The sequence below is a fragment of the Magnolia sinica genome, chromosome 16 (genome assembly GCF_029962835.1).
Source record: "Magnolia sinica isolate HGM2019 chromosome 16, MsV1, whole genome shotgun sequence".
Lineage (NCBI taxonomy): Eukaryota > Viridiplantae > Streptophyta > Magnoliopsida > Magnoliales > Magnoliaceae > Magnolia > Magnolia sinica.
Window position 1 is genome coordinate 71,578,982 of NC_080588.1, and position 27,681 is coordinate 71,606,662.

General features: G+C 40.2%; 1 protein-coding gene across 4 annotated transcripts; it reads right to left on the reverse strand.

Moving 5' to 3' along the window:
- Positions 1-739: 739 nt before the first annotated feature.
- On the reverse strand, positions 740-6,119 carry LOC131229209 (putative pentatricopeptide repeat-containing protein At1g19290). 4 transcript variants are annotated; one of them, XM_058225097.1, is made up of 5 exons: positions 2,464-6,119; positions 2,329-2,384; positions 2,035-2,082; positions 1,487-1,553; positions 740-1,394 (listed from the first exon to the last, which is right to left on the reverse strand). In XM_058225097.1, exon 1 carries the CDS (start codon positions 5,776-5,778, stop codon positions 2,899-2,901), a length of 2,880 nt encoding a protein of 959 aa, XP_058081080.1. In that variant the 5' UTR covers positions 5,779-6,119; the 3' UTR covers positions 740-1,394; positions 1,487-1,553; positions 2,035-2,082; positions 2,329-2,384; positions 2,464-2,898. The 4 variants fall into 4 exon arrangements, with proteins under 4 accessions (XP_058081080.1, XP_058081079.1, XP_058081078.1 ...); XM_058225096.1 differs by lacking the exon at positions 2,035-2,082; XM_058225095.1 differs by having other exon boundaries at positions 1,487-2,082.
- Between the last annotated feature and the right edge of the window lie 21,562 nt (positions 6,120-27,681).

Consider the following 27,681-nt stretch of genomic DNA (forward strand, 5'->3'; position numbering starts at 1 on the left):
GTGAATGTCTTTGATCTATCATAGTCCACCAGATTAAGGTGAAATTCCTTAAAAAATTGATAGGATTCATCAGAATAACAGAAACCCAGAGAATATCAACATATAGATAGAGGTTAAGAAGTATCACTCAAGATCAAAGGCCTTACCTATGAGCAATTGGTGATGACTGGAAATGATTACGACTACCGCCCTCCATGCATCCCTAAAAATCCAAGGATCTGCTTTTCCTCAAAATAACCTGGACCTCTATTTCCAGCGCATACCTATGTAGACCACACAAACTCCAAATTTTGGAAAAATAACAATATTTTTTGTCCTACATCTAAGATCCGAACCTGTTCACCTTGAAATTCATTTTCCGATGCAGTTTACAAAAAGGCATGTTTCGTAATGTTTTCTCTGCCTCCTTTTCTAAACATCCCACCAAATGATAATATCACACTAAATGGCTTTGTTGATGAAAATGAACTGAACATTGCTGCCCGACATTTTCTGTACCTCTTTTTTTGAAACATCCCACCATGAGCAGCAGTAAATATTTCATTTCCTAACTCTTTACATAAATTACTTGAATATCCTTAAGAAGTTTAGGGAGAATCACATTGAAGGGTAATTTTGTATTTTCTTAGAGGGCAATTTTGTAAGATAGAATGCTAACTAATTAACTTAAATACCCTTAATAAGTTGACCAAAAAGGACAGTTTTGTATTTTCATAGGTGCAATGTAAGATCACTTGAATGCCATCAATCTATGAAGTGTGAAGTTTGGCTATTTTTATAATTTCATAGGGGCGACGAAAGGAGGAAAGACTTGCCTTTAAGGAGTAACATAGATTTTGAATATCAATCAAAGTGTCTTAAGCCCCCTTTCTTTACCAGATTTGTTGATGAATTCTCATGTACAAATATGCTTTATTTAAAGTTTCTAAGAGTCCCACAGAGCCAAAAAATAAAAATCCATATCAGACTGCGCTTCCACTGCTTTGTTATAGCTTCTGCACCCATTTCAGCTTTTTGGACACAACGTACTCAAGGTCCATCAAGGTGCCATGTTTGCTCAAGAGTCACCCAAACTAGCCATACTGAACACTCATCAAGGTCTGTTAGGCTGCCATATTTGCTCATGATACACCATTACCAATTGTCCTTAGCACTTGCACAAGGCCGATCAGAGTGCCAAACTTGCTCAATACTCACCATTACTAGCCAACTTGAAGTGGAGGCCAATCAGTGTGCCATGTCTGCTCAAGACTACAACCATTTACCAACCAACTTGAAGTGGAGGTCCATCAGGGTGTCATGTTTGCACAAGACTACAACATTTACCAGCCAACCTGAAAAGGGTTGCCATTTGCGTAGAGAGAGCCAAAGATACTCTAGTATTTGCTTGTGCCCTGGACAAAATTTATGAAAGTGACTGTAAGGAGATCACCCTCTTCCTCTTAAGCATGTACTAAAAGGCTGAAAACAGAAATAAGAGGCCTACCTCCAATTTGGAGAATGGAAAAGTCAATGAACCAGTCATCAGAATCAAGCAGAATGCCTTGCTTCGCCTGCACACATCAATCCACATTATTGAGATTTACCCTCAGCTTAGTAGATAACAGAAAGTTCCCTTTGTCTGTTCTTACAAGTAGTGAGAACATCCTTGGTCCGACAACAACAAACAAGGCAGTACCACGATTTCAAAATGAACCCTATCTTAGGCTGTGTTTGGATGAACAGGTGAATTGAATTGAAGCCATTCATTTCAATCAAGAGAAATTACCAAATTATAGTGATGGTTCCAAGTACATACAACAAGGAAGTATCCCTCAAATTCCACTTACATTTCTTTCAAGTTCAACCTGAAAATAACGTAATTACAATCTTTCGAAGACAGGTCCCTCGAGATCATAACATAATCATAACTAGATCTTTTCACTTTATGGAGCAAATTGTTGCAATTCAATTCGATAGTGCATCCAAATGCACCCTTATTGATGCATCTGAAATTGTGAATGACTCGAGCAGTTTTGAAAAAGTAATACATACCTTCACTGTAAAGCGTTTGTCTTTCCATTCGTTCTCTGAATGGATGGACTGCACAATATTTCACCAGACAATTCAGCATGGAAGTATTTGGAAATTTAGATACCCAAACAGGCAGTGGTCAATTTCAACCATCAAACTACTTCCAGCTCCCAATATCACATGATCAGAATCAGTCATGATCTCGGAAACTACCTGTAGCAGCACCACAAATTCATGATTAACTAGTGTAATTGTTCTCTAAAATTAACTTCGGATACATGATATATGAATTTGAATGGAAAAACACCTTCAAACCTTTTGACAAATATGCTGAGTATGTATACAAGTCCGAAGAAAGCAGCAGATTCAACCTGCATCAAAAATGCAACTTGAGAAAAAGACTAGTAAAAAGAAAGCCAAATATTCTAGCATTAAGTAATGATACAATACCTTGCTTCATGAGACTTGCAAAGTAAACATGAACCTAGTTAGGAATCCTTCAAGCTCTTGGTGCAAATTTTCTCATTCTTCCAAGTAGTAAAGCATGGAGCTTTTAGCAGGACGAGCTTGGGTTGATTTGGTTTGGGTTTTGAACTGGTTGAGCTGGGCCTATCAGGCCAGGACTATTCAAATTTTAGATTCTCTTGGCCTGGGCTGGGTCTGTGCCGCCCTAGGAAAGCATGTGCAAACTAGCTCACTAGTTTATATCTTTCCATGGCCCTTCTCTGCAATCCTTGCTGATCTCAACATGAAAGTGCTCATATTGAAAGTAACAGGATTTCACCTCCCTCTGACCAAAACACCTTGCTGCCACCCCAGAGTGCTCAAAAGAGCATATTGCAATATGTGCAAGAACTCTCACATTGTCAATTCACACCACTTACATCAACATATAGCTTCAGACATGTTATAGGTGTCTCGTGTGTGTTCCTTCACATCTATGGGTTTCACTTGGCCCATTTTTCTATCAGACATAATGGCTGGAAGGAGACCCCTGACATGCATCTCGTCATAAAGCTTGGAAATCTGTTGTGTGTCCCCACATCTGATGTAACCTTGGACCAATGTACTAAATGTCACAAAATTAGGGTCAATGCCCTTCTCAACCATTTCATCCAGAAGCTTCTTCGAGGCTTCCATGTCCCCTTGTTTAGATAGACCGCTGATCAATGCAGAATAGGTGATAACAGAAGGAATAACCCCTCTTTCTACCATTTCGCATTTTAACTTGAAAGCTTCACTAATATTACCAGCCTTGCAATATCCATCAATCAATATATTAAATGTAACAACATCAGGAGCCAACCCTTTCAAGTGCAGCTTATGGAAAAGCCTGACTGCCCTATCTAAATTCTCGGACTTGCACAAGCCATTGATGAGGGCATTGTAAGTAGCAATATTTGGAACAAGACCCCTCTTCAACATCTCATCCCGTAGCACAAAAGCTTCATTCACATTACCGGCCGCCGAACTGCCATGGATAAGGGTACAATATGTGAAATTATCTGGAACAAAACCTTTCTGCAACAAGTCCGAGAAAAGTCTTCTTGCATCTACTACACGGTGAGATTTGCAAAGCCCACCAATAGCTATGTTGTATATGATGTTGTTGGGCACAAGACATCTCTTTGCAATTTCGTCAAGGGATTCTAAAATCTTCAATGTATCAAGATGTTTAACATCGCACTTAGCAAGCTCTTTAAAGCATTCATGACCTAGAAAGGCATCAAAATCCACCATTTTCTGCAACAACATATTTGCTTCATCGATCTTACCAAGCCTATATAGACTGCTTACAAGGGTGCTGATTATAACTACATTCGGAGCAAAATCCATCTCAATCATTTCAAAATAGACACTAAAAGCCTCATCCAACATCCCTTCTTTGCACCAACCAGCAATGAGAGTTCCATAAGTCACAATATTAGGGCTTAGTCCCTTTGCCTGCATCTCAACCAGAAGATCCTTTACTCCACTGCATCTCCTCGATTTAAAAAGCCCATTAAGAAGAGAATTAAACATTTCAATGGAAGGTGAAATCCCTTTCCTTTCCATCTCATCTCTAACTTTAAAAGCTTGTTCAACATCACCAACTTTACAGTACCCATCACACAGGGTTCTATATGTAATATTATCCGGGAAACAGCCCCAGTCTTTCATTCTATCAATGATCTCCTCTGCTTCAACCAATTTCCCCACCTTACATAACCCATTGATCATCGTATTGAAGGTGATTTTGCTCTTCGCAAACCCCTTTGCTAAAATATTGCTCCACAACTTCAAAGCTTGATCAAAATTCCCTGTCTTGAAAAACCCATCAAGCAGAGTGCTGCAACTGACCTCATCCGGTGCCACACCTCTTTTCTGCATCAAAAACCACAGCTGCAAAGCATCATCAATAGCACCCGCACGGCAAAAACCTTTGAAAAGTGTATTATAAGTCAAAATTGTCGGTTCAACTCCTTTCTGAAGCATTATATCACAAAGCTTGAATGCCTCACAAATCCAACCTTCCCTACAATACCCATCTACAAGAGTATTATAACTATAAGAATCCGGCTTCAAACCCCAAACTCCCATCTCCATTATCAGCCTTTCTGCTTCTCTGATTCTTCCCAGCTTGCAATAACCATTGATCAAAGCGTTGCAGATGTATAAATTCACCTTCAATCCATCGCTCAACATCCCGTCCCGAATTCTAATAGCATCATCCATTCTCCCAATCTGGCAATACCCATTTACCAATACACCATAAGCTACTTCATCTGCAGCCAAATAATCCACGTCCTTAATGTCCTGAATTACCTTCTCAGCTTTTTTCATCTCACCTTCTTTACAATAGGCTTTAATCAACGAAGTATAACTAACCACATTCGGCAAAATACCCTTCTCACCCATTAACCGCAAAATGTCCAATGCAGCTTCTGTCTTACCCAACTCACAATATCCATCAATCAATGAATTATAAGTCACCACATTTGGCTCAAACCCCTTGTTTTCCATATCTGCAACAAACTCAACTGCTCTATGCATCATCCCATCCTTAAAGCAAGCATTCACCATCACTGTAAAAGTGAAAACATCAGGCATGATCCCAACCCGAATCATCTGATCATACACATGAATCGCTACACGGGCTTCACGGCTCCTAACCAAATTACTCAAGAGACTGTTACAAGATCTCAAACTAGGCCTAAATCCAAACCTCCCCATATTATCAAACACGTAGAGTGCATTCTTTGACATGCCATTTTCCACATACACCTTCAACAGCATGTCGAAAACAGTCGGCGAGAATGAAAATTCGTTAAAAACTGAAACCAATTCATCAAAAACTGACGAAATAGGAGAATTGTGGAAATTACTAAGCACGACCAATTCTTTTAGATGGAATCTGGCTTCCTCGAACATTCGGCCTTTGGACAGAATGTGGATGATCTTGCAGTAAGATTTCGAGTTGGGTCTGAAATTCTTCTGCGTCGATGCGAGTCTGAAGAATTCAAGACATGGGTTTGGATTGGATTTGAGTCTTGTAAGGACGGCATGGAGGATTTCGTCAGAGAATTCAAAGGGGAGACGGCGGACAGCGTCAAAGCGATGGAGGGTCAGAATCCGAATGATGCGATCGATCAATTCAGCAGTGGGGAGTTTGGATTCTTGGTTGATTTTCCATTGGAGTGGTTGGGTGGTGTGGATTGACCTTTTGAAAGATATTTGGCGGAGAGTCAGGAGAAGGAAAGAGACTGAAGAAGGATAGCTGAGCATTGAGGGAGATGGGTTTTCCTTTTCAGGTCGATTTGGATAAGGGACGACCGTTGGATTTAGCAGAGTGATCAGCCATCACACGAGAGAGAGAGAGAGAGAGAGAGAGAGAGAGAGGTCCGAGGATTTGTCTGAAATTTGAACCTTGCCATGTCTGCACACGCCTCCTTGCTGGTGAGAGGCCATCCGAGCCGTTCATCCGGAATCAGAGAAGGTCCACCAGGCGTGTGATTGGATGCAAGAATCAGGTGATGGTGGGACTCGGCTTCGGCAGTGAGCAAGGGACTTTAACAGAGCCTGCCCTGACCTTGGCTGCTACCCAACTCACTGACAACTAGGGCTAAAAGTCGGGCCGGTTTTGTCGGGTTGGTGCTCAACCCTAGCCTAACCAAAGTTCCTGTACCTTAACCTTAACCCAGCTCAACCTAACTTGGGTTTGAAATTCTCAACCCAAGCTGGTTCGGCCGGGCTGGTCCGGTGGATACAGGCTAATATTTGTAATAATCTATTATATTTCAGTACATGTCTTATCTTTTACACCTATGATTTTATTAATTATATATATATATAACAATTCATCATTAAAAAAATTACTTTTTTTTCTAAATAAACAAGTTAAAATGCAGGACAATTACTCTTCAAAAGTCATGTTGTGTAGCACGCAATCTATTTGGGACAATGGAATCGAATTTCCTATGCCTTTAATACAAATGACCAGCACTCAATTATAATTTATAAACTTATATTGTTTGGGTTGGGTCGGGTTTGGTCGGGCAAATTGAGACCTCAACCCGAGCCTATCCCGAGTTTTATCGGGTTGGTGTTTGTATAGCCCTAGCACGAGACCAAACCCAATACATCCTGCCTGAGCCCAACCCAATGTCGGGTCGGTCAGGGTTGAACCCGCGCGACTTTTAGCTCTACTGACAACCATTGGGAGGGATTTTTGTATCCCTTTTCCTTCTATTATTCGTTCATGGGATTTGAATTCGTTTTGTGATCTGGGCCTTAATCGATTGTGAATATGTTTTTGTGATCTGGACCTTTCATCGAGTGTTTAAAACTAAAACAATCTACCAAATTGTACACGTCGGACCCATGAATCCGTGCTCCCCAAATTGATGGTCTATAAGTGTGAAATTTTGTTGTAATAGATGTCTTAAATTGAGTCTGTCCAGGGCCTGTCGATGCCATCGACTGACTGTTCGATGTCACCTTCGATGACATCGAACAGTGCTCGATCCCATCAAGATTTTCCAGATTTTCTCCATTTGGTCACTGACCTATCCGGGCATTTTTTCGATGTCATTGAAGGTGGATGACATTGAACATGGCTCGATGTAATTAAGAATTTTCAAAAAATCGAATTTTGTCTCTGGACAGGTTGGATGTTAGTTCGATACCATCGACCCGGCTTTGATGACATCGAATGATCAGTTTCGATGACATCGAAGGGTGTTTGATCGCGCAGATTTAAGCAAAGTTGCGTATTCGTGGGATTTTGTTTCCTATTTTGATTGTGCTTCCTCCAAAGGCTATATATTAGAGTGCAATTGAAATTGGGACGGTATTGAAGTATTATAAGAGTTTTTAAATCGTCTCTAGGGTTTTAAAGGTGTATAGCAATGGTGAGATTCAAGGTTGTTCGAATTGGGTAAGCTCTATACTTTGTAATTCTGCTTTCATAGTGTTCATCTGTCGCTTTGAGTCGTGGTTTTTTTCCATAAGGGTTTTTTTTTACGTTAAATCTCTATGTTCTTCTCCCTTTTTACTTGATGCTTTTGGATTGCTATTCTAGATTCATCTCTGCGTGCTTTCGCAGTTCCCCCAACAAGTGGTATCAGAGCTAAGGTTTGGGGCGCAGGCTTGAATCTGTAGGATTAATATCAATTGGAAACACTAAGTATGATATTGAGAAGTACTCAGGCAAAAATAATTTTGAGTTATGGAAGGTTAAGATGATTAACCTATTAATTAAGCAAGGCAAAAATGGGGCTCTTGAGGAGCGACGATCGTCTATGAGTGACGAAGACTGGAATAGTACTCTTGATAAGAATGCCTTATCCTCTATTTGATTATGTCTCACGGATGAGGTTCTCTACAATGTCTTAATGGAGAAAACCGTAGTGAGTTTATGGGCAAAGTTAGAGGACATTTATGGAAAAAGGTTCCTTGAGAATCGCCTACACTTGAAACTGCAGTTGTTCAACTTCAGGATGGCGGAGGGTGTAGATGTGGAGGCCCACATCAGTAGTTTTAATAAGCTGATTTGCAAATTGCTAAACATGGTGGAAGTGGTCAAAGATGAAGATCGGGCATGTATTTTGTTGAATTCTCTTCTGGCTTCATATGAGTTATTCAGGGACTCATTGTGCACTGGTAATAAGTCCCTGAGTGTAGACGTTATTATCTTATCGTTTCAGAGAAGACTATGAAAAAGATAAACTGTAGCGTAGGGACCTTTTTTGATGCACTGATTACAAGAAGTAGGAATACTGAGCGAGATATAGGAACTTCAAGACCTAAATACAAATCCAAGGGCAAGGGCAAAGGCAAATTAAAGTGCTTAAATTGGGGGATGATTTGACACATGAAGAAGGATTGCAGAAACCCTAAGTCGAAGAAAGAAAACTCAGAGGCTTCTTCTAGGGAGGCTAATATTATCACATCTGATGAAGAGACAAGCACATGTGATGTTTTGTTTGTGTCTATGATCGGACATAGGAGCGTCATATCACATGATTCTTCATCGAAGTTGGTTCGCCAGTTATAGAGAGTGCGATGGTGGACAGGTCTTTATGGGCAATGACAATGCTTGTAATGTTATAGCTATTGGTACGGTGTGCATTAAGATGTTTGATGGGATGGAGTATACCTTAACTGATGCCAGGCACGTTCCTGATACGAAGAGGAGATTGATTTCTCTCGGTGCACTCGAGGCTATAGGGTGCAAGTTCACCAGTCGTAATGGTGTCCTTAAAGTTTCAAAAGGAGCACTCATGGTTATGAGAGCATAAATGCACGAAAACTTTTACAGGTTGATTAGAAGCACTTCAGTAGATAAAGTAGCAGTGACTTTTGCGGATTCCACGTCTGCATGTATGTGGCATACTCGTCTGGGCCACATGAGTGAGCAAAGTATAGAGGTACTTTCTGATTAATGTTTAATTCTAGCTTTTAAGAATTATGATTTAGATATATGTGAGCATTGTATATATGATAAACAGTCTAGATTATCTTTTAATTTTGGAAAACATGTATGCAAGGGAGTGCTTGATCATGTGTACTTTGACATATGGGGGCCATCGCCAGAGGTTTCCGTTGGAGGGTTGTCATGTTTTGTCTCGTTCATTGACGACTACTTCCGGAAAGTTTGGGTTTAAGGACTGACAATGGAGGTGAATTTACTTCCACTAAATTCAATAAATTTTGTAAAGATAAAGGGATCATCAGCCATAACACAGTGCACCACATGCCCGAACAAAATGGTGTGGCTGAACGGATGAATTGGACTTTCTTTGAAAAGATCCGATACATGTTAAGTAATATTGTGTTGGGTAAGGACCTATGGACCAAGGCTGTTAACACGGCTTGCTATTTGGTGAACCGATCTCCTTCTACGACAATTGATTGTAAAATTCTAAAGAAAGTATGGAGTGGTCGTAAGATGAACTACTCAGATTTGTGCATATTTGGTTATGAGGCTTACTCTCATGTACCGTCAACTGAGAGAGATAAGCTAGACCATAGAACCAAAAAGTACATCTTTGTTAACTATAGTGTTGGTATAAAAGTTTACAAGTCATTCGACAAGGTCACACATAAGGTTATCATTAGTCGTGACATTAGATTCGATGAAAGCTCCTTATTCCACAAGAATGATCAAGAGGAGCAAGAGGAACCAGAAATGTTTATCGTAAACGTCCAAATTGACACAGATGATACTCAGGCAGATATAGATGCACAGACAAAGGTACAGGAGCAGGTAGAGTAACCACTTGTGAGAAGAAACTCATTACGAGATTGTAGGTTACTAGCGAGATACAAGGACAACTCTAATATCACGTATGCCTTCATTACAGATGAGGAGGACCTGTCTACTATTCAAGAGCACATTGATGAACCTGTGCAGAAAAGTGGAAGACGGCTATGGATGATGAGATGAAATCTTTGTACAAGAACCACACATGAGAGCTACTGGAGTTTCCAATGGACTGAAAAGCAATCGGATGCAAGTGATTTGTTCAAAAGGATCAGGATAGATACAAAGCGAGACTGGTAACGAAGGGTTATGCTCAAATAGAATAAATCAACTTCACAGAGATATTCACGTCGGTGGTTAAGCAAGTGTTTATTGGATTCGTGTTGGCGTTGGTTTCTCAATACGTTTTCGAGTTGGAACAAATGGATGTCAAGACTGCATTCTTGCACAAGAAGTTGTAAGAGCATATGTATATAAAGCAAGCAGAGGGCTACGAAGTTAAAGGGGTAGAGAACAAAGTTTATACATTAATGAGGTCGTCGTATGGCCTGAAACAGTTAGCTAGGCAGTTGTATAAAAATTTTGATTCTTTCACGTTGAGTTAGAAATTTACTCGGAGTGAATACGAACACAACTTAAAGGTCAACATCAACTATCGACCACCGAGAGATCTCCTTCCTATATGAGGGGGATTGCCTCCCAAAATCCTCGACGAGAATCGCGCCAAGGATAACGCCATGTATCTCGAGAAAGCTCCCTTGCACAATACGCGAGCACATGGTAGACTCATTGCCATATACTTAAAGAATACCAAGAGACTATAAATAAGGACCCTATCTATAATAGAAAGTATGCACAAAAAATCCTAATTTGACTAGACCTGAAGTGCTTGTTTTAACTTAGGCATTGAAGGGTCCCCTGTGACAACTAAGGTCCCCATTATTAGTTGGTTTTGTAAGTACACATCAATCTAGTAGGGATGACCAGATTTCAACATCAACAATACCAAATTTTAGGCCATTCAAAAAGCCCAATAAAGCCCCACCAAGTGCTTATGTTTTAATCATAGTTTCCTATTATTTCAAATGGTACAACTCACTAAGTTTCGAATACAACTGGTTTATGGCATATCCCACAACTTAAAGAAACTAGACAAATGTGGAATGTGGTTGTCCATCACACATCATGGTGGGGCCCACCAAGCTTTCCCATGAGATCAACCTCATAGTATTGTTTGTGCGTATGTCAAATTTTTTGTGCCCCACCGTGATGTGCGTTGGACATCCACACCATACATTTGGTGGATCCCCTATAGGTTATGGGATATCTTGAAAATCAGTTGTATCAGGAACTTATATGGGCAACACTATCTAAAATCATGATTAAAACATCTAAAAGCATTTGAAGGGGCTCACGCAAGCTTTAAAATTGCCTGAAATTTGGTGTGACCCTCAACTGAGTGTGAGCTCATCCAATTGATGGTGTGGATGTCCAACGCATATTATATATATAGAGACAAGAGAGGGAGAGAGGATCACGTGTGCGTCTGCTTTGCGCGCCACGATATCAGCCTTTGGATTCCAAAAACAGATGATATATGCCTACGGGATTTTGCGTCGTATAGACCCAACGTACTACTTGCCTTTTTTCATTGGACCTAAAAAGCACCAAAGTAGACCTCTATGTGTACGGATGAATCTAAAAAGACGAAAAAACCTCTGCTTTTTTCATGTGCTTACCCTAACAGGTAGGGTATTTTCTTCAAATAATGAAAGTCCATACCTAAAAGTCGTGTTTGGTGAGATAGGTTTCCAAGTAGCAAAAAAAAAAAAAAAAAGGAAAAAAGAAAAGCATCGTACGAACTCGTCTACAGTGCTATTTTTTAAAGAAATTTGCGACTGTGGACCCCACCTTTTATCTAGCTATTTTTATGAAACAATACAAACTTTGTTTGGGAACTTAGACCTGCTTGTACGAACAACGAATTTGAGGACAAAAATACCCCTCGCTTCCTTTCGAAGACGAGCGTTGATGCTCCTCCAACCGAGAGTTGTACGAACGGCTCAAAAGAGATCAAAGTTAGATGGCCCCACAGCTATGTATCTATTATATCCACAACGTTCATCCATATTTCGAGATCATTTCGGAGCATTATCCAAAAAAAATCATATCCAAAGATCAACTGGACCACACCACAAAGAGCAGTGGGAAAACTGATTTTCACCGTTAAAAATGTAGGACCCACCATAACATTTATTTTCCATCCAATCTATTCATAAGGTCACAAGTGCTTGGATGAAGAGGAAAAAAAATAATTCATAATGATCCAGAACTTCTGTAACCCCTAAAAGGGTTTCAATGGTAGACGTTCAATTCCCCACTGGCTTTTACAGTGTGGTCCACTTGATAGTTAGATCTGTCTTATTTTACGACTCAAGCTTAATATGAGCTCACCAAATAGATGGACGATTTGGATATAACACAGACCTTATGATGGGACCCACAAAAGCCGGTGCGGATTACAACAGCAAAAAATTAAAAAAAAAAAAAAAAAAGGAACTTATGGCTACAGTTTTCTATAGCTACGGATTATAACCGTAGCCATAGCCGTAGCCCCTACTTTTTCAATACGTATTGAAGGTCATTTGATATATCAACAAGCATATCTCCTAAACTAGAATGATTTACTTAACGTGCCACATATGATTTTGGGGTAGGAGAAGCTAATTTAGCCAATAAACCTAGTTATTTTCCAAGATTCCATCGGGTCAATGGTCGAAAATCCATTTCATTTACTTCATGGTTAATTTCAATCACTTCGCGATTAAACTAGAAATTCAACGGGGCAAAAATGAAATTGAGCGGGGCAAGCTAGAAATTGAGCGGGACAAACATGAAATTCAGCGGGGCAAACTAGAAATTGAGCGGGGCAAACTAGAAATTCAGCGGGGCAAACTTGAATTTCAGCGGGGCAAACATGAAATTGAGCGCGGCTAACTAGAAATTGAGCGGGGCAAACTAGAATTTCAGCGGGGCAAACATGAATTTCAGTGGGGCAGACATGAAATTAAGTGGGGCAAACTAGAAATTCAATGGGGCAAACATGAAATTGAGCGGGGCAAACATGAAATTGAGTGGAACAAACAGGAAATTGAGTGGGGTAAACATGAAATTGAGCGGGGCAAGCATGAAATTTAGTGGGGCAAACTAGAAATTCAGCAGAGCAAACTAGAAATTCAGCGGAGTAAACATGAAATTGAGCGGGGCAAACTAGAAATTCAGCAGGGCAGACATGAAATTGAGCGGGGCAAACATGAAATTGAGAGGGGCAAACTAGAAATTCAGCGGGGCAAACATGAATTTCAGCAGAGCAAACATGAAATTGAGCAGGGCAAACATGAAATTGAGCGAGGTAAACATGAAATTGAGCGGGGCGTACATGAAATTGAGTGGGGCAAACTAGAAATTGAGCTGGATAAACATGAAATTGAGCAGGCAAACTAGAAATTAAGCGGGGCAAACATGAAATTGAGCGGGGCAAACTAGAAATTGAGTGGGGCAAACATGAAATTGAGCGGGGAAAACTAGAAATTGAGTGGGGTAAACACGAAATTGAGCGGGTTAAACTAGAAATTGAGTGGGGCAAACATGAAATTGAGCGGGGCAAACTAGAAATTAAGCGGGGCAAACATGAAATTCAATGGGGCAAACTAGAAATTCAGCGGGGCAAACATGAGGTCTGTGTAAGGGACCGAATGCATTTTATATAGGGAAGTGGCTATGGGAGAGAGTCCACCCATTGTAGAACTCTTTCACTTACGTCTTCTCAATCTCTCACGTACAAGGAGAGAAGTCATTCTTTAATACAATTCTATCTTGAGTTGTCTATAGCACTTCATGCCTATAAAATCGTATATATCCCAATGTGATTAATTTAAACTAATCATTGCATTACCGGATGAAAACATGCCATACATGGCCAATGATTCCAACATTCTCTAACTTGGGTAATCATGATATTCTTCAATATACAATGTATTATATGGTAATTCATTAATGATCGAGATTCTACTAGATATTTAATGGATCATATAAAGTATCTTGAATTATTTGGTCGATTGGAATTATCGACACTAGACCACGGTAATCATCACCTCATTTATCAAAGTAGGATTAGGCGTGATCACAATGTCAGCGTTTCCAGCGACATAAATACTGAGAACATTAGTGTAAAACATGAAAATCTCATACTAGGTGTAACTGGCATTCACACTTCTAAGTGGTCCAATCATCTCTATCAAGAGATGCCTTAGCTTCAATCATAGCCATTCATAACTGTTCATTTCACCTTATGCATGTATAATAAGTATATATTAATAAACAAAAATCAAAACTTGAATTAGCGGTTAAATCTTAATTTATTAAAATGCGTATGCCAACTTAATATTTGTACTCGCACTGAACATGAGCATCCTACGATACGATTATCAAATAGGGTTTATAAATAATATTTGACGATTACAGATCATCTTTCTTTAAAAGAACCTTAGTGTATGTTCATTTGCACTACATTACCGATTCGAAGACCCATGAGAAAAATCCTATCTTTTTTCTTTCTTTAAAAATCCTTTCAAACCCTCCTTTTTTTTGGGAGGGGGGGAGAGTTAGCTTTTTAGTACAATCCACTGTCAGTGCACACTCCACTATTAGCCACCCCCACTAGGGAATCAATGCCAAGACCTCAATGTTGAAACGAAGTATCTTCACTTAGTCTACCACTTAAGATATGGTCCATGGTGTAATCCTTTCAAACCCTTAAGCATGGCTAGCAGTAACCCTAATATCAATTACACCAGTATATATAATCAAAACTAGAAATATAAACAAATTGCATAAAAACACTTAAGATTGTGTAACCTATCTATCCATCGAGTCAACCGGTCGAAACACTTTGATTGGTCGGGTCAATATGAAATTATCTGTTAAGTTTACTGATTTTCTAGTTTGCCCCACTGAATTTCATGTTTCCCCCGCTCAATTTTATGTTTGCCTCGCTGATTTTGTAGTTTGCCCCACTAAAATTTAAGTTTCCCCCGCTGAATTTCTTGTTTGCCCCACTAAAATTCAAGTTTGCCCTGCTGAATTTCTAGTTTGCCTTGCTCAAATTCAAGTTTCCCCCACTGAATTTTATGTTTTTCCCGTTGAATTTCTAGTTCGCCCCGCTCAAATTAAAGTTTCCCCTGCTGAAATTCTAGTTTGCCCCACTGAATTTCTAGTTTGCCCCACTCAAATTGAAGTTTCCCCCGCTGAATTTCATGTTTGTCCCGATGAATTTTCAGTTCACCCCAGTTAATTTCATGTTTGCCTTGCTGAATTTCATGTTTGTCCTGAGAAGGATTTGTTTTTTGAAGAGAAGAAAAAGTTAGTGAAGGAGAGAGAGGAGTTTAATAAGGAGAGGAAAGATTGTATGATGAAGGAGGAGGGTGAGGAGTTGAAGAGAGGGGAAGAAAATGATATTAAAGAGAAAGAATGCTTCATGCATGGGGAATTCGAGGTGCACTCGTTTGATATTGTAAAGGGTAATGTATTGGATGCATCCACTTCTCATCCCGTCTATCAGAGGAGACCCAAAAGGGTACTGAGGCCATCAATTTATAAGGTTTCTCCGTACTTATCCCTGTCTGCATTTGATACAACCCTTAGTTTGGTTCCCAAACCCAAGGTTGCAAAAACTTTTGCCATTACTTCGATACCATTTCCTCTACAAATGGATCCATTCATGATACTATACGCACAGCAATTGAAAGAGCTAGAGGACTGATATGAAGCGAACAAGGCCACGACAGGGGGATTATGGTTTGGTACGATATGGGTGAATGATGCATAGGTTGATAGCGTGGTAGGCATTACTAATTTATTCTATATATACATTGATTGACATGTAATTATTTGTTATATTAATATATGGATAAATCATACTATCCTATTGATTAGGCTATCAACAAATACATCGATTTCCTTGAGAAGAGATGGACCGACATGACAATAGCGTATCCTCAGGATTGCAAGTTCTGTCCAACATTTTTTATGGTGACTGTTTAATTCAAAAAATACTTAATATGTTTTACTTTTTTAGCTTCTTACATGTATTGATCTTTGATCATGTCTGTCTGTAACAGCCAATGCTTGAGAGGTGTTTGCCGGTTTTGATCGCATATCGGGCATAAAAATCAGCGTCAGAACAGGCCGAGCTAATAGCCGAGCTAAACTCCGCCTATGCAATTGCTAAGCAGCGAGATAAACCATACACCAAAGTGATTTGGTGTTATGAACGAGTAATGCACTCGTCCCAGAACTTCATCTATGACTGTTATGTGATCTATTCATTTTTTACTAATATATTATTTTTTGAATCATGGACAGGGGTATGCACCCATAAACCATGAAAATTCACATTGGTTTTTGTTGGTCATATATCCAAGAGAAAGAAAAATGGTTATTGTGGATAACTTAAGCACAAATCCATTAATAAAGTACAAGCATACGATGAAAAAATGACTGATGCACTCCTCATTTTCTTCCATGTCACTGGAGACAACACTAGCTTGAAAGGAAGAAATGGACCGTTAGAGTCGATGAATCAGCGCCGAAGCAGGACAATGGTTATGACTGCGGCATATTCGTAATGAAATACATCGACATTTTGTATAGCGGTCTCACCTTGGCGGGAACAGACATGCAAAAATTCACCGCTGATTGGAGGAAGTCAATAGCATATGATTGCTTGTCTCTAGTCTGTAGATGATATTTGTCAAGGGCATGGGAGTAATTTTGTTGAAATGTTGTACTATATACATTGTATTTTATAGATTGTTGAATATACACTGTACATTGTTGTCCCACTCATGTACCATTTCCTATTGTATACATTGTTGAATATACATTGTACATTTGCTATTTTTCTATCTTCGGTAGGGTGATGTGAAATGTCACATACGGGTTGCATCTGTAATCCTCGAAAAGGCTCAAAATTTTCCCTCCCTCATAGATTCAGTTTGCCTCGGTGAATATCACGCTTGCCCTACTCAATTTCTAGTTTGCCCCGCTCAAATTCAAGTTTCCCCTGCTGAATTTCATGTTTGCCCCGCTCAATTTCATGTTTCCCCCGCTTAATTTCTAGTTTGCACCACTCAAATTCAAGTTTGCCCCGCTGAATTTCATGTTTGCCTCGCTAAATTTCTAGTTTGCCCTGCTCAATTTCATGTTTCCCCCGCTGAAATCTATTTTGCCTCGCTGAATTTCTAGTTGTCCCCACTCAAATTCAAGTTTCCCCCGCTGAATTTCATGTTTGCCCTGCTGAATTTCTAGTTTGCCCCTCTCAATTTCATGTTTCCCCTGCTGAATTTCTAGTTTGCCTCACTCAATTTCATGTTTCCCCCGTTGAATTTCTATTTTTCCCCACTGAATTTTTAGTTTGCCCTGCTCAAATTCAAGTTTCCCCCTCTGAATTTCATGTTTGCCCGCTGAATTTCTACTTTGCCCCGCTCAATTTTATGTTTCCCCGCTGAATTCCTAGTTTACCCCACTCAATTTCATGTTTCCCCCGCTGAATTTCTAGTTTGCCCTGCTCAATTTCATGTTTCCCCTGCTGAATTTTTCTTCTTTCCTCTCCCTGCTCCTTCATCCTAGCCGACCGAATAATGATTCTCTGATTACTTCTCCCCCTCCGTGACTGTCCACCTTCCAGTAAAACCCTTCATTTTCTTCATTTTGTATTTCCCCTTTATCTGGTCGAGAATACAGACCTCACGCACGTCATTTTTTACTTTTGTAAACCCAAGAAAGGACAAAAATGGTCCCCACGAAAATGGTCCCCCCATCTATGAAGCTTCGAACGGTAGGTATATTCAAATCCCTCACTTTTTGTGGACCCCACTATATATTATACTATATATGCGCACAGTCATTTTCATGCATTTCACGGTCATTCCCAGCGATTTTGTGTTAATTCATGGTCATTTCCACACATTTCACGGTCAATTCCCTTCACTTCACGGTCATTTCAACGCATTTCACGGTCAATTCGCTTTACTTCGTGATTATTTTCATGCATTTCACGGTCATTCCCGGCAATTTCGTGTTGATTCACGGTCATTTCCATGCATTTCACGGTCAATTCCCTTCACTTCACGGTCATTCCCGGCGATTTCATGTTGATTCACCACATATGATTTTGGGGTAAGAGAATCTACTTTAGCCAACCAACCTGGTTATTTTCCACTGTTTTCCATCAAGTCGATGGTCAAAAATCCATTTCATTCACTTCACGGTCAATTTCAATAAGTTCGCGGTCAACTCAATTCATTTCACGGTCAATTCCCTTCACTTCACGATGAATTCCATGCATTTCATGATCAATTCCCTTCACTTCACGATTAATTTCATGATCAATTCCCTTCACTTCACGGTCAATTTCATGCATTTCATGGTCAATTCCGGCGATTCCCCTTCACTTTACAGTCAAATCCATGCATTTCACGGCCAATTACGGCAATTCCCCTTCACTTCACGGTCATTTCCAGGCATTTCACTGTCAATTCCCTTCACTTCACAGTCAATTCCATGCATTTCACGGTCTATTCGCTTTACTTCATGGTCATTACCATGCATTTCACGGTCAATTTCGGTGATTTCGTTTCATTTCACGGTCATTTCCATGCATTTCATATAAATATGTGTTAGAGAAAAATGTAGGTAGAATAAAATTCTCCATGTAAAAAGAAAAAGAAAAAAAGTGCATAAGGATACGGTTATAGCTACGGTTATAATCCGTAGCGATAGATCGGAGGTGGAATCGCGAAATTTGTGATTAATCGCCGATCGGGACAGCGACTTGCGGTGGAATCATGGGAGCCGCGATTGATCACGGAATTACAAATTATCTATGGCTACGGATTATAACCATAGCTATAGCCGTAGCTAGACTATGCGGCTGGCAGTGCCGCGGCAGTCTTTTTTTTTTTTTTTTTGCTATGTTGCTTTTGTGGGTGCCATCATGAGGTCTGTGTTATATCCAAACCGTCCATCTATTTGGCGAGCTCATATTAAGGCTTGAGACGAAAAGTAAGATAGATCTAACTATCAAGTGGACCACACTGTAAAAGGCAGTGGGGAATTGAACGTCTACCATTGAAACCCTTTTAGGGGTTACAGAAGTTTTAGATCATTATGAAATTTGTTTTTCCTCTTCATCCAGGTCTTTGTGACCCTATGAATGAACTTAGATGGGGAGGATTTCTCACAAACATCACAGTGGGCCCTCTAAATGTTTCTAATGGTTGACGCTCATTCAACACTGTTTCGTGTAATGTGGTACACTTGAGATTTGGATATACCTCATTTTCCGTCTCATATCATAAAATGATGTGGAAAAATATATGGACGGCATGGATGAAAAGGATACATCATGGTGAGGCCCACAGACCACCGACCATCCGCCGTTGGCTGGTGGCAGGGGGAGTACCCAATCCGTTTCCTTGAAAGGAGGGGTATTTTCGTCCTCAATTCGCTGTCCGTACGAGCAGGTCTAGTTCCCAAACATAGTTTGTATTGTTTCGTAAAAACAGCTGGATAAAAGGTGGGGTCCACAGTCGCAAATTTCTCTAATTTTTTCTATGCCTGTACATAAATCCGATTGCGTACTGAGTTACTCAGTACGCTTTTATCGTACTGAGTAAACTCAGTTGGGCCCACTGTGAATGTACGTAGTTTATCCACACCGTCTATCCTTTTTTACTGCTAATTTTAGGGGTTGATCCCAAAATTGAAGTAAATCCAAAACTCAAGTGGACCATTACACAGGAAACAGTGTGGAATAATGACTTCCACCGTTGAAACCTTCCTAGGCTCTAAAGTAATTTTTATTTGTCATCTAATCTGTTCATAACATCACAAAGACATGGATGAAGAGAAACCATAAACATCAGCTTGATGCAAAACTTCTTTGGCCTCCAAAAAATTTTCAATGGTAGAGGTTCAATCAAACTGTTTCCTGCGGTGTGGTCCACTTGAGATTTTAATTTGCTTCTTTTTTGGGATCAAGCCCTAAAATTATTTGTTAACATGGATTAACGGAGTGGATAAAATAAATAAATAACAGTGAACTTCACACAGTTTACGCAGTACGCAATCCGCTTCCTTTCTCACATGCCGAAAAGTGTCTTTGATACATTCGTTTTCCAGCAGGCATGTTGAAGTCACCAGGTTATGTAGGCCCCCCCATGCTGTATATGTTATATCCACACCGTCTATCTATGCTGCAAGATCATTTTAGGCCATGGGCCAAAAAATGGGATAGATCCAAAGCTCAGGTGGACCATGCCGTAGAAAAAAGCAGAAACATTGACAATTGAAACCATCTTAGGGTCACCATGATGTTTATTTTCCATCCAACCATGTTCGTAAGGTCACACGGACCTAGACGAAGGGAAAACACGGATACCAGCTTGTTGTGTGTGAGCATTTACACAATTGGGTCGAGCTTTGTGGGCCCCACCATGATGTGTGATGAACATCCATGTTGCGCACTTGGTTATGTGATTTACAACTCAGTCGTATCTAGTGCTGAAGTTAGTCATACCATCTGAAATCATGTGAATGCCTAAAACACGTAAAAACACTTGGTGAGGCCTACTTGAATATTTAAATGGCCTAAAATTTGGTGTGACCCCTCATCCGAGTGGTACACAGACAATGGATGGTTTGGATGTCTAAACCGCATCTAATTGGGCCTATATATAATTAGAAAATTTTCAATATGAGACATTGAATATCAATTATTATATGAGGTGTGGCCCAACTAAGTCATGAATTGGCTGGATTTTTGGGCCTATGGCTCACCATGGAAGGGTGTGTCTGTTTAATGGGATGGATGTCCGCCACACATCATGGCGGCGCCTATAGAGCTCAACCTCATGGGAAGCTTCCCATGAGGTCAACCTCAAAGTACCTTTTCCTATATATATATATATATAGAGAGAGAGAGAGAGAGAGAGAGAGAGAGAGAGAGAGAGAGAGAGAGATTTGGTAACACTTCCATGTAGGGAAGTTTTGTCTATACGAGCCATTCATTCATTCATGTCACGGGAGGAAGCTATGATACTAAAATCATGCCAATGGGGTTATTCGAAGTATCTGGACAATAGCATGTGTGTGTTTTGGGGTGTTGGGGAGGACACACATAAACAACCTCGAGTTATAATTAAATAATAAGAGATTAATCAAACCAAGCACAAGCAGAACATAGGATTTTACGTGGAAAAATTTTCATGAGAAAAAACCATAGCACAAAGCGATAACAAATTTACTATGAAATCAATGCCTACATGAGATGTAAGAGTTTATTGATTGAGAATACACTCCAAATATCACAAAAACCCTAGCTTTGAACTCCCTTTGCTCCCCAAATGCCTTAGACACATTTTTCTTACTCTAATCCCCAATTAGAAACTATTTAATATGTTTAAAATTAAAATAAGAAACAAAATGTGCAATTCCACAAAACTGTGCAAGTCGATCAATGGGAGCTTCGATCATATCAAGTGTCATCGATGCCTGTCAATAGGATCGAAGCTGTTGGGGATTTGTACTGCGGAATCACATAAATCTAAATCTAGGATAGCAATCCAATGATGTCAAGCACACACAAGAGAACACAGATTTAATGTGGAAACCCTCGAGGGAAAAAACCACGGCACAAAGCAACAAATCTCCACTATGAAAATAGAAATTACAAAAAGAGAGGACTTACCCGATTTGAACAACTTCGAATCTCACCCTTGCTACACCCTTTAGAAATCCTAAAATCCTTTTAAGAACCCTTGGAATTCCTTTAGAAAGCCTTAGAATATCTCTCAATCCTGCATACACCATTTTATATAAGTTTAGAAAGAAGTAGAATTAGAATAGAAAACAAAAGTCGCAAAATCTGCGTTTCCACAGAAAATCTATGTAAAATCTTCGATGTCATCAAAGGTCCATTGATGTCATCGAAAATGGATCAAAACTGTCCAGCGACCAGGGGTGAAAAATTCTGAAAATTCTCGATGGCATCGAGCAACCTTCGATGTCATCGACGACTAACTTCGATGACATCGAAACCTGGTCGATGTCATCAACAGACCAACAGACATATTTAAGACATCTGTTCATAACAATCTCCACCATGTCTTCAATCTTCGTCTGTGTAGCTTCTTATCCTCTTCTTTTATCTCTGCATCACATCATAGCTTCTCTTGCACACTCTGTCCTTCTTTTACGCCATCGCCAAGCCCAGAGAAGTTACACAAACTTGAACTTCTCTGCAGGAACGATTTAGGTGAGCATGTCTACTGAACTAAAATTCAAGTGCTCAACTATCTTTGTTCCTGTCTTCTCAAAAGGAAAGACATAGTCTTCTTACCATCTCACCCTACCTAATATTGCTTACCGGGGTACTAGCTCACAACACTGATAGCCTGTGAAATAACCGGTCTAATCCAGACCATGACATACACTACAACCGCATTCGAATAAAGCTCATGAGATATCCTGCTTTTCCTCATCTGTTTTGGGACATGTCCTAAGAAAAACTTGAGGAGAGATGTGTAGGGAACGCTCTCCGGTTTTATCTGGCCCATCACATCCTTGATCAATACCTACGCACAAGGTATTCCTCCTGTGATTACCAAAGCCTACTCCTCTTTCAGTCTCAATGCCGAGAACCATCTTTGCAGCCCCCCGATCTTTCAACCTAAATATCCCACTTAACCGAGTCTTCAGTACATTGATTTCAAACATATCATAATTGGCGATCTACATGTCATCAATTTTTGACTCACCATGAAGGAATCAAACCACTGCCTAGGTAACAGTCGAACCACGACCTCCTACAAAGTCTTTTCTCAGCCCCTTTAACTTCGAACCGCTCTAGTTGCTTCATGTAGACCTACTCTTCATTGTTCCTTGTAGAAGTGCAGACTCCACATCCATCCTTCTAGCTTAAGATCACATTGGCCAACTAGCGCCAATCACGGATCTAATAGACACCTGCTATACCGTCGGTGTGAATATCTCTGAGAAGTCGATCTCTTCTCTCTGAGCATAACCCTTCGCTACCAATCTCGCCCTGTATTTATGTTATATCCTCCTGAAGATCCACCTGCATCCAATCGCTTTCCGGCCCACTGGAAGCTCCACCAGCTCCCATATGTCGATCTGGTACAACGAATCCATCACATTGCCCATAGTCAACTTTCACTTTTTAGCATCAGGCTCAATTAGAGCCATTAGAATAGAAGATAAATCCCCTGTGATATTGGAGTCGTCCATATACCACGCCGATATCCTGCGATCATGCCGTGTGATTCTTCTCATAGGTGGCTGCTCCACCTGCTCTGTATCCCTGTCCGCGCGTCTCAGCCTTCTTGCCCTGCCCACTCATGTGACCATGCCCAACATGCCACACACGTGCAGAGGTGGAATCCGCTACATCCACTGCAGCTCCACCTTTTGGAGTGCTCCCGATCAACTTGTACAAGTTTCTTAGTTGTTGCGCTTTCATGATTACCCGTGTCCCCTTAGATACCTTAAGAGCACTATCAATACCTGTGTACTTGCATCCTTTTGCCTCAAGTACACCAAGAGAAATAAGATTCTATTTCAAATCAGGAACGTGCCTGACATTAGTCAAAGTACTCTCCACCCCATCAAAAATCCTGATGCGCATCGTACCAACAGCCACAACATTACTGGCAAAGCCATTGCCCATAAACACCTGTCCACCATCGCACTCCCTATATCTGGCAAACCAACTCCAATGAGGAGTCATGTGAAAAGATGCCCCTATGTCTAGCATCTACTCGTCCTTACGATCATCGTATAACCGCCTGATAGTGGACACAGACAAAACATTACCATCACATCCACTCGATCTATCTGACGTGGCAGCATTGGCCTCCCTGTACGAAGCCTCAGAATCTTCTCTCTTTGATTTAGAATTTTCACAATCCTTCTTCACATGTCCTTCCTTCCCACAATTCCAGCACTTTACCTTTCCTTTGCCCTTACCCTTGGATTTGGATATAGAACCTGTACCTTGTTCATAATTCCTACCCCTTGTAAACAGTGTATCAGAAGATGTCCCCATGTCGCCGTTTAATTTTCTCATAGCCTTCCCTTGAAGGGCTGAGATAACGGTGTTGACACTCAGAGTTTTATTCGTGCTGCACATAGTGTCGTTGAATGACTCATATGACGCCGGAAGAGAATTCAACAACATACATGCTGGTTCTTCATCTTTCATTACTTCTTCTATATCCAGCAATTTGCAAACTAATTTATTAAAGTTGCTGATGTGAGCCTCCAGATCTCCACCCTCTGCCATCTTGAAGTTATACCACTGACGCTTTAAGTGTAGGCGATTTTCCTTGGATTTTTTCGCATAGACATCCTCTAACTTCGCCCATAACTTAGCTGCAATTTTCTCCCTCATGACGTTATAGAGAACCTCATCTGTGAGACATAAACGGATCGATGATAATGCCTTCTTATCAAGAATATTTCATTCATCATCAGTTATAGTAGACTTTGCTTTCTTATCAAGAATATTTCATTCATCATCAGTTATAGTAGACTTTTGCTCTTCAAGAGCACCATCTTCGCCTTACTTGATTAAGGAACTCATCATCTTAATATTCCATAACTCAAAATTATTTTTCCCTGAGTACTTCTCAATATCATACCTGGTGCTTGCCATTATTACTAATCCCTCAGATTCAGATCTGTGCCCCAACGATTTCTTTGATACCACTTGTTGGGGATTTGTACTGTGGAATCACACAGATCTAGATCTAGGATGGTAATCCAATGAAACCAAGTACACACAAGAGAACACAGATTTAACATAGAAAACCCTTGCAGGAAAAAACCACGGCACAAAGCGACAGATCTCCATTATGAAAATAGAAATTACAAAGAGAGATGACTTACCCGATTCGAACAACCTTGAATCTCACCCTTGCTACACCCTAAAATCCTTTTAGGAACCCTTGGAACTCCTTTAGAAAGCCTTAGAATACCTCTCAATCCCGCATACACCCCTTTATATAAGTTTAGAAAGAAGTAGAATCAGAATAGGAAACAAAAATCACAAAATCTGCGTTTCCGCAGAAAATCTGCGTAAAATCTTCGATGTCATCGAAGGTCGATCGATGTCATCGAAAACGGACCAAAACTGTCCAGCGACTAGGGGTGAAAAATTCCAAAAATTCTCGATGGCATCGAGCAACCTTCGATGTCATCGACGACTGATTTCGATGACATTGAAACCTGGTCGATGTCATTGACAGACTAACAGACAGATTTAAGACATTTGTTCATAATAGAAGCCACCTTCGATCATATTGATTGGGACCTAAAAACCGTCTATTGAGCAAAGACCAAAAATTGAAATTTTCTCAATTGGATTGATTGGTTTGTTGATCACATCGATAGACCCGGTTATAGACAGATTTAAGACATCAGACAACAATCTCCACCATGTATTCAATCTTCACAAATCACAACTCTAAGCTCCATCTCTAACTGCCTCCATTATAGCTACACCATTGTCGTTGATTCTCATGCACACTTCACCTTCATCAAGCCTCCACCAAGCCCAAAGAAGTTGCACAAAACTTGAATTTCTCTATAGCAACCACATTCGTAAGCATGTCCGCTGGATTTACACTTGCGTGGATCTTCTCAAGAGTTATTCCGCCCTCATCAAGCAACTGTCGGATAAAATGATGACGAACATCAATATGTTTAGTACAAGAGTGATAAACAAATTCTTTACCAAATTAATCATGTTTTTGTTGTCACAATTAACTGGCAAAACTTCCTGCTGAAGCCCAAGCTGATTTATCATCTCTCTCAACCAATTACAGCTTATTTGAACGCCTCCGTCACCGTCATATACTCAGCTTCGATTGTGGAAATAGCCATTACAGGCTGAAGCTTCAACATCCAACTGATCGCATCACCCGCTAGTACAAATGAGTAGCCGGAAGTTGATTTCCCGTTATCCACATGTCCTGCGTAATTGACAACCGCATAGCCTATCAACTTGTCTTATAGCTTCTCAAACATCAAAATGTAATCTATTTTACCTCAAATATACTAAACTAACCATTTCACTTCCTCCCAATATTGCTTGCCAGGGTTAGCCATGTATTTACTCACAACACCCACTATATGTGAAATATCAGGTCTCGTAAAGGCCATGACATACATCAAACTACTAACAACGCTTGATCAGGGCACACGAGACATCATTTTCTTTTTTTCATCTTAGTAGGACCTTGTTTTGAAGAAAACTTAAAGTAGGTAGCATAGGATATGCTAACTGGTTTTGCCTTGCCTATACCAAACTTTATCAATATATTTTCAAGGTATTAAGCATGTGATAATTGCAAACTACTCATCTATCTTTCTCTATGAATATCTATGCCGAGAATCTTCTTTACAACCTCCAGATCTTTCAGTTTAAATATCCTTGACAATTAGGTCTTCAACGAATCAATTTCAAACATGCTATGGCTGACGATAAGCATGTTATCTATATATAGTACCAATATAACGAACTTGTCCATCATCCGGTGTCTTATAATAAACACGAAAATCATACTCACTCATGATAAATCACCAACCCATCATAAAAATATCAAATCTTTTGTACCATTGCATAGGAAGACCCAATTGAAAGATTACAATCCCTGACTCATGAATATCGATTTGTTGCGCCCGAACCATGTTGCATAGAATTATATCCAAATGCCTGTGTATCGATGGTGGCCTACCTTTTGCAAGGTTTGGATATGACATCTTGATGGGAAAAAATGTTCTGGTCCAGTTGTATTTCTCTACTTTACCATCTACTTAGAAGGCCAGAAATCAAATCGGTAGGATTGCCCAACACAAAGTGGGGCACAACCTGAAAAGTGGACCAGGCTGTCCACGCAGCCAATTGAGGATCTTATACTTAGCAAACCTAGTAGAGAAACCTCATATCAGGGATTGTGTATATTTGCCTGATGAAGTCATCTATATCTATGAATTTAGAGGTGGTAATGGGTTGTGTTCAGGTCAGGTTAGGTTCAACCCAAGCCCCGGATAAAGAATTCTGGCCTGAACCCAGCCAACAACCCATTGCCTTTTGGCATAACCTGACCCACTTAAAATTCATCAACCCCAAGCTCGACCTAACTGACCCATTTAATTGTAATCGGGTTGGTCTTGACTGAGCCGAGTAGACCAAGATTGACGAGTCCCATACGACTCACTCCGACTTGGGTGAGTCGCGATTCGACCATGGACAGCGAACCCAAGCCATAGATTGTCCCCCATTGACATTTCTAATTACAATGTGCCAACCAAACACTTCCACAGATTTTGGACTATGGAAATATTAAACAGTTTATACTTTACCTTATGATGCAGATCAAGGGAGGGACAAACTGAAACTCACTCCATTTGTTGAATGGAGAACTGAAGTGGAGAATGTTACTTGATGGAAATTTGCAGTGTCTAGTACTCAGTTTGAGTTGTTGTGAGCTTTCTAACTGGAAAATGGAAACCAACACTAGAGGCGCGTTTGGGTGCTCAACCAAAGTGAATTGCGATCCATTCAACTTATTTTAGTGGAAACAAGAACGTGCATGCGACGCCATTTTGATTCATAGTGATGAAAAAAAAATGCTAGTTTTGATTCTGACTTGAAATGATAGAAACCATTGTTAAAGGACTCAGCAACTCGGACTTGCTCATTCAGTCCTGAGTCAAGTTGGGACTTGCCCTATTCGGGAATGAATCGGCCCGACTCGCCTGACTGGGGTTGACTCATGGCA

Bases quoted from the DNA above. Each gene is read 5' to 3' on its own strand.
- LOC131229209 (XM_058225096.1), bottom strand. From the start codon at position 5,778: ATGCTCAGCTATCCTTCTTCAGTCTCTTTCCTTCTCCTGACTCTCCGC.